The 14,673-nt window shown below is 38.7% G+C and overlaps 1 protein-coding gene across 2 annotated transcripts in view; it reads left to right on the top strand.

Moving 5' to 3' along the window:
* GNA13 (G protein subunit alpha 13) overlaps window positions 1-14,673 on the top strand; it is a 45,346-nt gene that overhangs the window by 1,957 nt on the left and 28,716 nt on the right. For both annotated transcript variants that reach the window (XM_038371023.2, XM_038371024.2), the window contains exon 2: window positions 3,510-3,736. In XM_038371023.2, the coding sequence (XP_038226951.1) occupies window positions 3,510-3,736 (227 nt within the window). The remainder of the gene's footprint in view (window positions 1-3,509; window positions 3,737-14,673) is intronic.

Genomic DNA, 14,673 nt, shown 5'->3' with positions numbered 1-14,673 from the left:
AGAGTGCCGTAACTGAGATGTGCATGTGGCTTAAATGAGTGTGTCTGATGACGGTTATCCTTTTATTTTTTCTTACCCCAGCCCCTTTACATTGTTGTTTTCACTTCTCATTTTCCGATTAGACGGTGAAGTTTTCAAGGCAGACAACAGGGATAAGATTTTCAAAATATATAAGTGATTTAGGAGTCTTAAGTCCCATTTTCAAAGTGTGCCTGTGATTTAGGAATTAAGTTCCATTGACTTGCAGTAAAACTAGACTATAAGCCTAAAAGTCACTTTTGAAAAAGGGACCTAGACTCTTAAATTAATTACCCAGTTGAAAATTTTATCCCTTGTCTTTGTTCCATCAAGTGCCTAATATGTGTTCAGGAGCTGCAAAAACTAAATAATGCTTTCCCTTACCCTGAGCAAATATGTATTAGGCAGATGCTTACGGCAGAGTTCTGTTTGTAAATTAAGGTGGTTCTACTGCTGTAACACAGTATGCAAATAAGGATTGCAGATTAATCTTCTAATACTTTCATTTTCTTTCCGTTTGCCAGTCTGGAAGGTATAGTTAAGTGTTACCTGAAGAGAATGAACATTTTAAAAAATAGTTTAATTTTATCATGAGGGTGATATACAGACACTTTTCTTATAAAAGTGGTTCTCACATCAAGATATTTTTGATCCCATGTGCCTGTCCTGTACTTGCGTCACCATGCTGATTTCCTCTTTTCAGATTTTCTCCTATCAGTAAATCTAGTGGTAGCATTAATCTCTCAATCGTGTTGTTTTTTTACTGATACTGCCTAGATGGATTTTAAAAGGTCAAATATTAAACTAGTTTAAATTGCTTAATTCACTTTTCTTCTCTAAGAATTTCTCAGAGTAAAAGGTAAGAGTAGGGAAGTAGTGTGTGCATAATGGCACTAACCATGATTAGTTATTGTGTAGATTTAATCAAATCAGAGTATCTTTAAGCACAGAAATCTACATTTTATGAAATGTTGGTTGATGTCACATTTGTAAATGTGTTGACCAATGTTATCCCTGAAATCTGTAATTTCACTGTTGCTGCTGTCTTTTAGGCATAGTTAAGGGAGGTTTTGGAACAAATTGATACATTAAACTGAAATAAGTCACCAGGATCAAATGATATTCACCCAAGAGTTCTGAAGGAACTCAAATGTGAAATTATAAACTACTAATTGTGGTATATATTGTTTACATCAGCCTCAGATGACTGGAGGATAGGTAATGTAATGCCAATTTTTAAAAAAGGCTCCAGAGGTGATCCTGGTAATTAAAGGCCTGTAAGCCTAACTTCAGTACCAGGCATATTGGCTGAAACTATAGTAAAGAATGGAATTATCAGATATATAGATGACTCTTCCTCAACATACTGTGTTCATCGCAGCTCTTGTAAAAGGAAACCATGCCTTGCCAATCTATTAGAATTCTTGAAGGGAGTCAAAAAGCATATGGACAAGGGTGATCAAGTTGATATGATGTCCTTGGACTTTTCAGGAAGCCTTTGACAATGTTCCATACCAAAGGCTCTCGAGCAAAGTAAGCTGTCATGAGATGAGGGAAAGTCTTCTCAGGATCAATAACTGGCTAAAAGATAGGAAACAAAGGGTAGGTATAAATGGTCAGTTTTCACAAGGACATAGGTAAATAGCAGGGACCCTCAAGGATCTGTACTATTCAATGCTGTTCAACATATTCATAAATTATCTGGAAAAGGGAGTGAGCAGTGAGGTGGCAAAATTTGCATATGATACAAATTTACTCAAGATAGTTATGTCCAAAGCAGAGAGTTACAAAGCGATCTCATTAAACTGTGTAACTGGGCAAGAAAGTGGCAGATGAAATTTAGTGTTGGAAAACATGATCCCAATTATATGTAGAAAACAATGGGATCTATCTTAGCTGTTATCACTCAAGGAAGAGATCTTGGAGTCCTCATGGTTAGGTCTCTGAAAGAATCTGAACAGCAGCAGTTGAAAAAGCTAACAAAGTTAGGAAGCATTAGGAAAGAGATAAGACATGCAGTATCAGAATGCCACTATATAAATCCATGGTACCTGACACCTTAAATACCACATGCAGTTCTGGTTGCCCCATCTCAAAAAATTTATTGGAACTGGAAAAGGTACACAGAAGGGCAACAGAAATTATTAGGGCGATGGCACAGCTTCCATATTAGGAGAAATTTAAAAAATTGGGACTGTTCAGTTCGGAAAAGAGCCAACTGAGGAGCGATGTGATAGAGGTCTATAAAATCATGAATGGTGTGGAGAAAATGAATAAGGATGTGTTTTTACCTCTTCACATAACACAAGAACCAAGGGTTGTCCAGTGAAATTAATGGTCAGCAGGTTTAAAACAAAGATAAGGAAGTACTTCTTCACGCAGCCCACAGTCAACCTATAGAATTCCTTTCCAGTGAATGTTGTGAAGACCAAAAGTATAACTGGGTACAAAAAAAAATTAGCTAAATTTATGGAGGATAGGACCATCAATGGCTGTTAGCTAAGATGATGAGCGATGCAACCCCAGGCTCTGGGTGTCCCTAACCCTCTGACTTCCAGAATCTCGGACTGGACAACAGAGAATGGATTATTGTTCTGTTTCTTTTGATGATTGATCTGTTCTCTTCCCTTCAGAGCGCCTGGCATTCGTCACTGTTGCAAGACAAGATATTGGCCTATATGGACCATTGGTCCCATCTGTATGGCCATTCTTATGTTCTTATCTACCAAGTGTATTACAATATATTGAAACAAGGAGATGCTTTAAAGCAGGATACTAGAGACTTCACTGTATTCTGAAATGGTGCTCAGCATAACTAATTTATAGGCCTGAAACCTTGGGCTCTTGCCAGGTAAAGTCAACTGCCATAAACTGGCTTTAGAGTTTTGACAAGTGACAAATAAGCCTTGTAAAGTGACAAAGTGGGTGAAGTAATATCTTTTACTGGACCAACTTTTGTTGGTGAGAGACACAAGCTTTCAAACTTGTACAGAGCTCTTCTTCAGGTCTGGGAAACTAATTCAGTGTCCCTTGTCTGTTTGTCTGACGGAAGTTGGTCCAATAAAAGATGTTACCTCACCCAAGTTGTCTCTTAATATCCTGGGACCATCATGGCTACAACACTGCATACAAATAGGCCTTGTGACATTTTTCATTTACCAACTTAGATTGCTTACTCTGTCCTTTAGAATATTTACGATCCAGACTAATCATAATACAAGATAAAAAAATCCTTGTAATATGGACCTTACAATATTTCTGGTTCTGTTATTCATAAAGATCTTAATGTTCTGATTGCAGATATTGACAGCTTTCATATTACCCTGAGATACAGAGCATTAATAGCTAGGATCCCAGTCCTGCAAATACTTACACATAATGCATACGATTACATGTTTAAGTCTTTGCAAGTTCAGGGTTTAGTGTAATAACTAGACATGGCAGCTCTTGGAAGGATCTAATCATGACACTTTTCCATTTTTTTTTTTAAGGTGTGAGAGTCCTCGTAGATGCTAGAGAGAAACTTCATATTCCCTGGGGAGATCCTGCCAACCAGAATAATGGGGATAAGATGATGGCTTTTGATACTCGGTCAACAATGGTGGCACAAGGGATGGTGGAGACTCAGGTTTTTTTACAGTATCTTCCAGCAATAAAATCACTGTGGGCAGATAATGGAATCCAGCATGCCTATGACAGACGCAGAGAATTCCAACTGGTAAGCTGTGGCTTTCTTAATATTGTCAATGAAATCTGTATGATGCATTGTTCCTGTATCATTTTTCAGTAAACACTAATTTAAATCTGCCTCCTTCAGACTGTTATCGTTGACATATATTATGATGCCTACCTAAAATACTAGCCCATGGAACTGCAGACTAGTTATCTTTTACTTTTAACCAAGAAAGATAGATCGAGCTGAAACAAAACATAAGGAAGTATTAGTCCCCACTTTGCAGCTGAGAGAGGTGAAGCTCAGCAAGGTTGACTTGCCTATTGGTCATGCTCTGAGTCTGTAGCAGACCTAAAAATTGAATCTGAATGGTTTGTCTCATTCCAGTGCCTTAACTGCAAGACCATTCTTCCTCTTTGGTGTATTGAAACTTTTTAGAAATGATGTGGAGGAGAGAATTAATACCTAGTATTTTATGTGATGATTCTTCCTTTTAAAAAAAAAAGTGGTGTTATACACTTGACTTTATTAGAAAAAGGGTTTTTAAAACTCTCCTCTATTCCAGTCTGAAAAATCTTGCAAGAATTCCCTCTGTACATTTCCTGATTTCATGTGTGTTATTTTCATGTGATTAGCTATTTTGTTTTCTTGAAGTTCAGTTGGAGATTGATTCTAGGTGGGTAGGTGTTTGTGTGGGATGGCAAAAGACAGAGTGTGGTAACCCTTTCGAAGTTACATTAAAAAAAAAAAGTGATATGAAAAAGAGACAAAAAATTGCCATTGTGTCTTTAAATGAGGAAAAGCCCAGGCCTGACTGAAAATCAAACTCTAGCATAGAATGACATTAAGGTGATTTTCCCTAAATAGTGGAAGTTCTGATAATACTTACAAATCCACAATTTTTATTTGTAACCTTGATCCCTTGTAAAATACTTCTTAGTATGCATGTGAATTTGTCTAGTGTTGCATGCTTGGTAACAATGGGCTTCCATGCCTTCACTTGCTAAGTAAAAACTGTGTAGTTGAGATTGCATTGTGTACCCCTTGTAATGCTCTGCTTAGTTTTGCAGTTCTCAAACTCTGGATTTGTGTTTCCAGAGATAAAATGCTTGTTAACAGCAAAAATGTTTTAAATAAATAAATATATAGAGGTGAGAAATAATAGACCTCAACCCTATTGTCCCTCTGCAAATTTGTGTACACAGTCAATCCCTTACCTCTCTCTCTAAAAGTGCAAAGTTTCAAAAAGTTAAATGAACAGAAGATTGTTGGGGGCGAAATGGATCTGGACAAGGAGAGAGTCTGGAGATAAATTTGAGAAGGGGAGGGACAGGCAATAGAAACAAAAGTGAAGCTGTTTGAGCATATTCCAGAAGTCTTGAGGTCTTTCTGAGTGTATCCTTTATTGATTTGAGATCTACCGTACCATTCTCTCACTAGAAGGGAAATCCTATAATGGCAACAGGTCTGTAAAAGAGACCCAGTTTGGGAATATTTTAATGAAGTTCCTCTACCTGTGAAGAATATGTTTGAAGGTTATAACAACCAACAAGAATGCATTTTTATGTAGAAATCCATGATTAAATCGAGTCTTCCTGACTAGTGATTTAAATCAAATTCACCCTGGTTGTGACATATGCACAGTTTTGTTTTGAGTAGGAGCTAGAGTGATGCACTCTTCTAAAATTCACCAGAAAGACTGATTAAACTGTCACCAAATTAGAATCGGTATGAATGTACATCTGTTAAAGAGGCTACATTTCTGGCCTAACAATCTGTATTTTTAAAAGTAAGTTATAGCAACTGCCTTGACTGAATTAAGACTTCAAACTTTTGTTTATACTTGTATTGCTTATTGCCAAAGTTATTTAAAAAAATCTTGTTCGTGTGTGTATGCCAAGTTGTAAACACGAACCTAGCTAAATATCACCATATTGAGTGCAGTGTGTATGATCATTGTGTGCAGTCGTATAAGGAGACATGGTTCTTGCCCCAGGATCAAGATCAGCTCTGTCATGTGCCAATGGATGATGTGCTAGCTTGGTAAAGTACAGATTTTTGCTGTGTCATTGCTGAAAGGCTTTGTAGAGGTCTTTTTAGTGGGTTTGATTGAAGAGGAAGGTTGTTCAAGCATGTGGCATGGTGTGGGAGGAAGGGTTGTGTAGGAGGGTGTCTCAGGAGTAACTTAAGGCAGTGAGGGAGAATGTGAAGACAGGAGTAGAGGTAGACAGATGAGTTGTGCAAGGCCTTGGAAATAAGGACTAGAAACTTGAACTTGATGGGAGTGTGGGATGAGATGTATACAAGAAACACTGACACTTGTGAAATTGAGGTGAAGAAGGCATAGGCAAAGGCTGTAGTGAGTGGGTGAGATGATGGCGCTGGAAAAGTTGGATTTTTGGAGATGTAGAAGTAATGACAGGATTTGGTGAAAGTGGACGAGAAAGGAGTGGAATATGACAGTTTGAGGTACTGTAGTGAAAGTTTAAAGGTCGTGAGCAAAGTTTTCAAGAGAAGATCGGGGTTCAATTTTCATTGCCCTGAATTTCAGGTTGTATAGGAGCAACAGTCAGGTGGAGATGTTGCAGGTGTCATTGAGACTGGACAAAAGAAAAAGGGTTAGTGAATAAGAATGGAGTCATCCATGTGGACATGGTAAGCTGGAACTATGGGAATGGATGAAATTCGTGTGCATGAAGGCAGAAGAAACGGGCTGAGAACAGAGCAGTGAAGGAAATGAAGTGAATGAAAGCAGTGAAGATTGCCCGAGGAAAAGGGTAGAGGGGAGATATCAACTGATTTAAGTGACAGAATGTGGAGAGTGAGTACTGAGAAGAAAGGCAGGTTGAGAATGTCATCAGAGGTACACCTCAAACTTCTTTACAACAGTAGAAGAGCTCTTGTGAGAGAACATTGAGTTTGTCCTTATAACAAATTGATGAAACATGGCATTGAACCTTACTTATTTATAGCAGTGCTGGTGGGATGCTAAAACTCAGTTGCAGCTTCTTAATAAGAGTCTGGGTTACTCTGTGGAATTGATGACTTCTAATCCCTGCTCTGCTGCTAATTGGTGTGGTCTTGAGCAAACCATTAACTGAGGTTTTTCAAGCTGCAAAATGGGGCTGTTACTTGCCTACTTCACAGGGGTGCTTATCAGTTAACATTTGTACAGTGCTTTGAAGATGGAAAGAGCTATGTAATACTTAGCACTTTTATAATTAATTATAATCCTTCAAGCAAACTTCATTTAAAAACCAATTCAGGCTGATTAATGATTAATGAAATGATTAATGAAAATGATTAATCCACTAACACAGTTTATAAAACCAGGAAATTCCTAATTTGAATGCATCCGATGAAGTGAGCTGTAGCTCACAAAAGCTTATGCTCAAATAAATTTGTTAGTCTCTAAGGTGCCACAAGTACTCCTTTTTTCTTTTAGGAAATTCCTAGTTAACTTCTCAGCCATTCCTTGCCTTCATCACATTCCCTTCCCACATCCACCTCATGCCACCTCGTCCCTCTGCTCAAACCATGCAATGGCAACCAACCACAATCATTGGCTGTTGAAAACCCACAACATCCCACATTTCTATCGCCTAATAAATACTACAAACTTATAAGCCAATACATTCTATTATAAACTGTTCTCTGTCTTCCTACATGACTCAGGTAAACATAACCAGCTAAAATCTGCCATTTACACGAACAATCTCCTTCAATGCAATACCAAGTCAACATTCCAGTCAGTTACAAAACCTTCCTTTAACCGCTCCACCTGGAGGGAGTGAAATTTGCAATGTTTTGTGTGGAGGTGGAGGGAGGAAGCATGTATTCTTGTGGGTGGAAGAGGTAAAGTGGAGAAAGTGAAATTATAGTTCTAGATTGCAAGTGGTGGCTGACAGTTTAACTAGGGATTTCCTGGCTTTTATGCTTGTGCTGGTGGAATATTTGCTTGTTCAATTTAAACTGTTTGCTCTTTTCTTTGGGGCTCTCTTTAAAGTTACTGGCAGCTGAAGAGGAAACATCTTGTGTTGTCTTGCTTTTATTACTAACAAAGATGCTTCTGTGCAAGAACCCAGGTGGGAGAGAAGGAGTGAGTGCATGCTAGTAGAAGGATCCCAGGGCAGGTTAAGGGAAAAGCAAGCTCTTAGCATGGTGGGGGAAGTACTCTGGTAGGAATATCTCCAGGCAGGATTTCCTTCTAGGATTTTCCCAGGTTTTTTTTGCAAGATAGGCAGGACCATGCTGAAAACTCAACTTTTCAGTCCTGTCATTACTTTAACTCAGATTTAAAGGATTTGCATTAGGTGAAGAAACTTTGAGCTGGATTTAGAGTTTTGGTATTTCAGCACTTAGTGAGGTATCCTTTCCCCATTTTGCATACTTTGAGTGACTATTCACCAACATATCCCTTAATAATCTGGAGATGTGATGTTTTTGCCCTACTTGTGAGTTACAGGGATTGGCAGTGTGAGGGCTAAACAGTTTTAAATGCATGGATACAGTAATTCCACCTTGGTCTGTGGAATCACCATTTGCAGTTAATATCAGTGTTGAAACAGGATGGAAACAACTGGATATGCATTTTACCTCCGGATTCCTGTTTACTTGTGGCATTGCCTCTACACGAGATCAGTTTATAGAAAACAGGAAAAGGCGTGTTTAGTTAGAATCTTTCTTGCTAGTTTTGCTGCAGTTTCTCTGTAGCTTTACATGTTACAAAGGAGAGGGGAAATTCTTATGGGATATTGTACACACTGAGTTCTCTGCCTGATTCAGTTTATTATGAGGAGATAAAATGTTACAAGTAATCCTGATTCCTGATAGGCTTCTCTTTGGAAGAAGTGTTCCCTAAATGGCCTGCTGAGAGGAGTGATCAGAATTTACTGTAATTAGTTTTTATGGGACTGGGTTGCTGAAGAGAGTGGTAGTGAGATAAATAACGTCTCGCCTCAAGGTCACTGGCTTGGATGTTGATCCAGTAAAAGATATTACCTCACTCTCCTTGTCCCTCTAATATCCTGGATCCAGGATACACTACACTACATGTTGACATTTATGCTACCCATTTGTGGGGTAGGGATGGCAGTAAAGATTACATTGACTATAATTCTGGGAGGTGGGGGAGACAAGCCACTTCCAAATTCTTTCACAATGTCTTTCAGATCTTCAGAAGGGTTTTAAAGTTCCTGAGAATTTGCTACCTATTCTCCCTCTTTAAAAACAAATTCTGTTGACTTTAAAATATCTCAATTTGATTTTGATTACAGGACTTCACATTTGGGTTAAGTCTAGTTTTAAACAATGTGAAGAGGCCTGAATTTCCATATTAGAAGATTCTGGGCCTCTGGCCAAACATGTTTGCAATTCTGCAGCCCCTTAATTTCTATGGGTATGTCTACACCATGATATCTGCAGTACCGCAATTACACAGCGATGGTGTAGCCCCTTACTATAGTAACAAGGTTTTTTCCATCGCTGTAGTAAATCCACCTCCTTGAGATGGTAGCTAGATTGACGCAATAATTCTTTTGTCGACCTAGTGGTGTCTACAATGGGTGTTAAGTCAACATAACTGTATCACACAGAGCGTGAAACTTTTCACAGTCCTGAGTGCCATGACCAGGTCAACTAAGTTTTAGGTGTAGACTAGGCTTATAAAAAAATCCGTATCTAGTTGTTTGCATAACACTTTTTTATTGATCTGGATAACCTTCATTCTAGTGATACTTCATGCTAATTTAAGTGCCAGCTTTCCTCACTTTCCAGAATGGTGCTAGTTTCCCTTACAGCCATATAAATTCTGCAGTAACTCCATTCTGGCACTGCATTCCTTCCTTATCCAACATTTTTTTCCTCCTGGCCCAGTGACTTGTTTCTACTTAGCTACAAAATTTAAAGTTATTGCAAAGCCCTGGTGTGGTATAGCGCATTTATTCATAGTGAGAGTTGGTTTTGTTTGCATTGTAGAGCAGTTTGTTCTGCAACACGTTTCCAAAATGCATAGAAAACAAATTTCATGCTGCAAGTTAGTATGCTGTGTTCTCAGCAAGCAGTAGTATGCTCCTGGTGGCCTTGTTCATCTTGCACGCTGCCTCTTGTGGTTGCAATTCTGTACCTAGCAAAGTCTGTTCAGTGTGGTATGTATTTACACCTAGTAGTTCAGTTTCCTTCTGATACATCTGTTCCTTTTTGTAAAGGACAGCTGATAACATGGTTCACATGCAGTTTGGAATTTATTAAATAAGGACTATATTTTTGTAGATATGGACTGGGTATCCAGAATGTTGCAGTTGACATGCCTCTTCTACACTTGGGGGACACAAGCTCTCTCCAGTCAAGAACACCACTGACAGCTTGCTAGGGACCTGGGGCACACATTTAATTTGCATATGCAGACTACTTTATAGGGCATGGTAAACTTCATGGGCAGAAGGATGGCCCAGTGGGTGGGGCACTGGCCTGGGATTTGGGGAGACCCAGATTTAATTCCCTGCTCTGCCACAAACTTTCTATATCACCATAGACAAGTCCCCTTAGCCTTTTTGTGTCTCAGTTCCCCTTCTTGTAAAATGGGGGTTCCGGAGAGGAGACAGGCTCCACCGACATAAAATCCCCAGCCATTGGAACATCCTGAAAATGACACTCCTTAGACCAAGTCGGTCATGGATACATTTCCTACAACCTCTTTAATCCAAAAGAAATATAACCAATATCTGTTTGCTTTATTAATAAACTCAAAAATGTCGTAGTAGCCCAATGATATGACACCAGGTGGTAATCAGGAAACCAGGTGCCATTGATAAGTAGCGTGCTTCTGGGCAAGTCACTTGATCAGGTTTTTTTAGATTCTCTTAGTATTTTGTCACAGAAGTGAGAAGCACCAAAAAGTTAACTTGTTATCAAGTCATCCTTGCTAAATCTGGTTATAGAAATGAAATTTGACTGCCCTCTTGATTCTGTGTACATCTGTGCAATGGTCAAAGAGCCTGGTCTGAAAGGAAAGGGTTTTTTAATATCTGCTGGTTAAAGGGATACTGATGTATTTTCCAGAGCTACCAGATTACTTGCAGTGGTCATAGTTCAAGGTGTGTCTGCTGTTGATTTCTGCAGTAATTATTTCTGCGACTTGTGAAAGCCTGTTGGAGCAGCCTTTTCCACATTCTACTTGCTGTGCAGTGTTTGAGATGTTGGCATAATAATTCATTCAGAGCTGACTTTCTTGTTGGCCACTAAACTTGAAGGTAGAACATGTTGGTACAGGTACCCTGTCTTGTTGGATCACATTGCAGTGGTAAAGATGGCAGTGGCCAGGGGACTAGGTAGTTTGGGGATTTCTAATTGGATGGAGAGCTATATATCCCTAAGTTGTCAGCTGAAATCTAACCCAAAATGGTGGTAACAAAGTTCACTATTGCGCTGGAATAAATTTGGTCTCTGCGCAGTTCTAGTCATTCGTGTCAAACAATACCTCACTTGGGAACAAGGTTGTCATTTTCAGCTGAGACCAAGGAATGAGAGGCTGAGGAGAGCGAACCTCCTTTGCATCTGTATAATGACTTCCTTGAGGATTGAGGCAAACTGGTAGGGTCGTGTTGGGTTAGCTTGTGCTGCTATTGCCTATGCTGTACCTACTCCATGGATAAATAGGATTCAGGTACTCAGGGCTGTCAAGCTTGCACCTTCTCATGAGCATTCAATTTACAGCGACTACACTGTCTTACACCTTTGTACACCCAGACTTTACCAGATTCTATTAGTTTTATTTAAAATGTTCCATGTTCAGTCAATAACCCTTCTACGAACTTAACATAGCAATAGGAAGTTCTAATTCTGAGCATCTTCCCCAACCCACAAAGCAAGTGTGAGGAAAACATAAGCATGGCTGACCTTACTGCATTGTCTAGAAGGAACGCGGCAGAACAGTTGAAGTGCTGCTGTTGGCTATGGCAGCAAAGTAGCTGCTGCATTTGTTACTAAATAGTTTAATTTACCCAAGCAAACTGTTCTGCTAATTAAGTTTGCATTTGCTGATCTGTTTACTGATACATTGTGAAATGCCTGAGCGTTGGACCCCCAGGCACGCTGGAACTACAGAAAGCACTAATCCAGAGCTTGTACTTTTACCAGATCAGTATTACTTGTAACAGTACTGTTAATTTAATACTCAGTATCCAGGGACAAGTTACAACAAAGTCTTACATTATTCTAACAGTAGGCCTTGGTTTACTTCGGATTTGTTTACCATTAATATGGAGTAATGAGAGAAAGGATCATGGAACACACACTTCTGCACTGAAAGCAAGCAGCTTTGTCAAATATACTGTAGCCAAAATATCATTATTAATGAACATTTGAAGTTAGGAATCTATACTCCCTACTAAACTAAATTTACCACATTGATAAATGATAAAGCAAACCTTAATTACAGTTGTTGGCCGTCCCCTGTGGATGCACAAAGACCAAGGTTGGGGGCTTGGCAACTGAAGAAAAGACTTTTCTGCATAGCATAGGCATTTATCCCTGGAGGTATTGGAACTGATGCCTCTGATGATAAATGTTACATGCATCTAAAAAGGGCAAGGAATTTTGGAAGCTAAAGAATTCAAGGTATTTTCTAAAAATCTCTTGAAATATCTCAAAAAGAAAGAGTACTTGTGGCACCCTTAGAGACTAACAAATTTAAACTTGAAATATCTCATGACCCTTTTGTTCTTTCAGAATCCTGAGCCCATGATAGATTTGGGTATTTCAAAGCAAGCAGTCTTGGACTGTAAATAGTGAACCCATCCAAATAAAACACCCACTTTCACGGCCTTTTAATCCAGTGTGCCATACTTTCTTCAATTTTTTTCCACTGAATTCATCTGTGGCTGAGACTAAGCATGATGATTCCTTTTCCATTGAAATTTATTTGAGGAAATTATAAGGGAGTGGGCAAAATAGAGCTGGAAACGTCACTTAACTAAGGTATCACTAAGTAACTGGAAAGACTCAGTCTCCTTTATGGATTGCTACAGGATCAGAAATGATATACAGCAAAGTGATAGTCTAATTTGTATTGGCATAAACGCACTTGAACTTTTGTATTATATCCCTTCCCTAGTAGTGCCACAGCAATAGTTTGAAGAAAGTGACTATAATCTTAGCTGTTGAAATTTGATTAGGAAAACACTGCTTTGTCAGAGCAGAGATATAATCCTCTACTACTGTCTGTTGAAGGGGAGTGGATGCAGAAATTCCAGGAAAGAAAGTGAGAAGCCCTCTGGCAAACTTAAATTAACATCAGATAAAACATGAACAGAATTATGCTTTATTTGACTCTTACACTGGGTTTCAGATTTTTAATAAGGATTGTTTGAACCTCTTTCCAGAAGCACAGATTAATTCTTGTCCTAATGCAATGGTTCTCAACAAGGCGTATGTAGAAGTCTTCCAGGGGGTACAACAACTCATCTAGATATTTGCCTAGTTTTACAACCAGTTACATAAAAAGCACTAGTGAAGTCGGTACAAACTAAAATTTCCTACAGACAGTGACTTGTTTATACTGCTTTATATACTATACACTGAAATGTAAGTACAATATCTATAGTACAAAATCCAGGTGATTTATAATTGTATGGTAAAAAATGAGAAAGTAAGCAATTTTTTTGTAATGTGTGTGCCAATTTTATATTTTCAATGTCTGACTTTGTAAGCAAGTAGTTTTTAAGTGAGGTGAAACTTGAGGATATGCAAGACAAATCAGAGTCCTGAAAAGGGTACAGTAGGTCTGGAAAGGTTGAGAGCCGCTGCCCTAATATATTCATTTTTATTATGAAATCCCATATCTAATGTGAAATGTTGGTTGTCGTATGTGACATGGGGGCTATGTGTAGGATTTTCTGAACGTTTTGACTTTGATATTTAGCTTTTTATTTCAAGGATTTTTGTAGTCACAGCTCTTATGTCAATTTTTAAATGGTTAATACACAATTTAATTACAGTGATTTATGTAGTGCATTTTGCAAGCCGGAGTGATTTCACATCCTTAAATGTAATCAAAAGGTTCATGACAAGTCGACACACTTATGTCGCACACAATGATCATTGTTTAATTACTTTGGTTTAAGATTGTCTTTGTTGAACAAAGAAATTAGAACTTTCCCTTACTCAGTTCAAATAGATTCTGCTAGATGTAATCAGTGACTGACTAGGTGGAGCTGAAAAGTATTTGGTCTGCTTTTTTTCTCATAAGAGACCTGAAGTGCAGAGTGAATTCATGCTATAAAATAGAATCCTCATAAGGGATACTTACCCCAAGTGCATGAGTAGGTCCATATTCTTCTCTCTCCTTTCCTAGTGCAGTTGGCTTCTGCATAGCACACACCCCTAAATAACAATTTCTAGTTTAAGATTGGCAGTTCCTAATATGGGGAGGTGATTTAACACACTATTAACTGTTCTAGCCTTTGTAACTCGTATTCTAATGCAACACGCTGTAGTGCTAACATGTTTCCATATGTCAGATTAGTGCTTCTCATGCTTTTGGTACACTTGAGAGAGTCTGCCAAGATCTGCAAACTAGCTGCTTTTGGAAAGTAGCATAGTTCTGAATGATGAGCGACAGACTTGCAGACTCAATGCTGCTTCAGGGTTAGATTAAAAGCAGTTTGAGTTGCAAATACATGAAGTCATGGAGCCAGTGGATCGTGCACTGAGGGAAGAAAAAATGTTTACAGTCTGGTTCCAGTCTGTTTTGCACATAAAACATCTGAAGTTTATAGATGTTTCCAGAGTATAAATAGTAATTGGGAGGTGGTAGTTTGATCTTGGATAGTACATGCTCGCTGGTCAGTACATATGTTCCCAGTTGATTTCTGTAGTAGTTAGATGGATGCCCTGGCCTGAAATTTGTCAAATCATTGTAGAATGGGATTCCAGATAGCCAGTCATAGATCAAAGTACCTGTGTGCCATGCCCCATCCTCCCAC

This window comes from Dermochelys coriacea, chromosome 14 (genome assembly GCF_009764565.3).
Source record: "Dermochelys coriacea isolate rDerCor1 chromosome 14, rDerCor1.pri.v4, whole genome shotgun sequence".
NCBI classification, from domain to species: domain Eukaryota; kingdom Metazoa; phylum Chordata; order Testudines; family Dermochelyidae; genus Dermochelys; species Dermochelys coriacea.
This window is presented reverse-complemented; position numbering and strand designations above follow the sequence as displayed.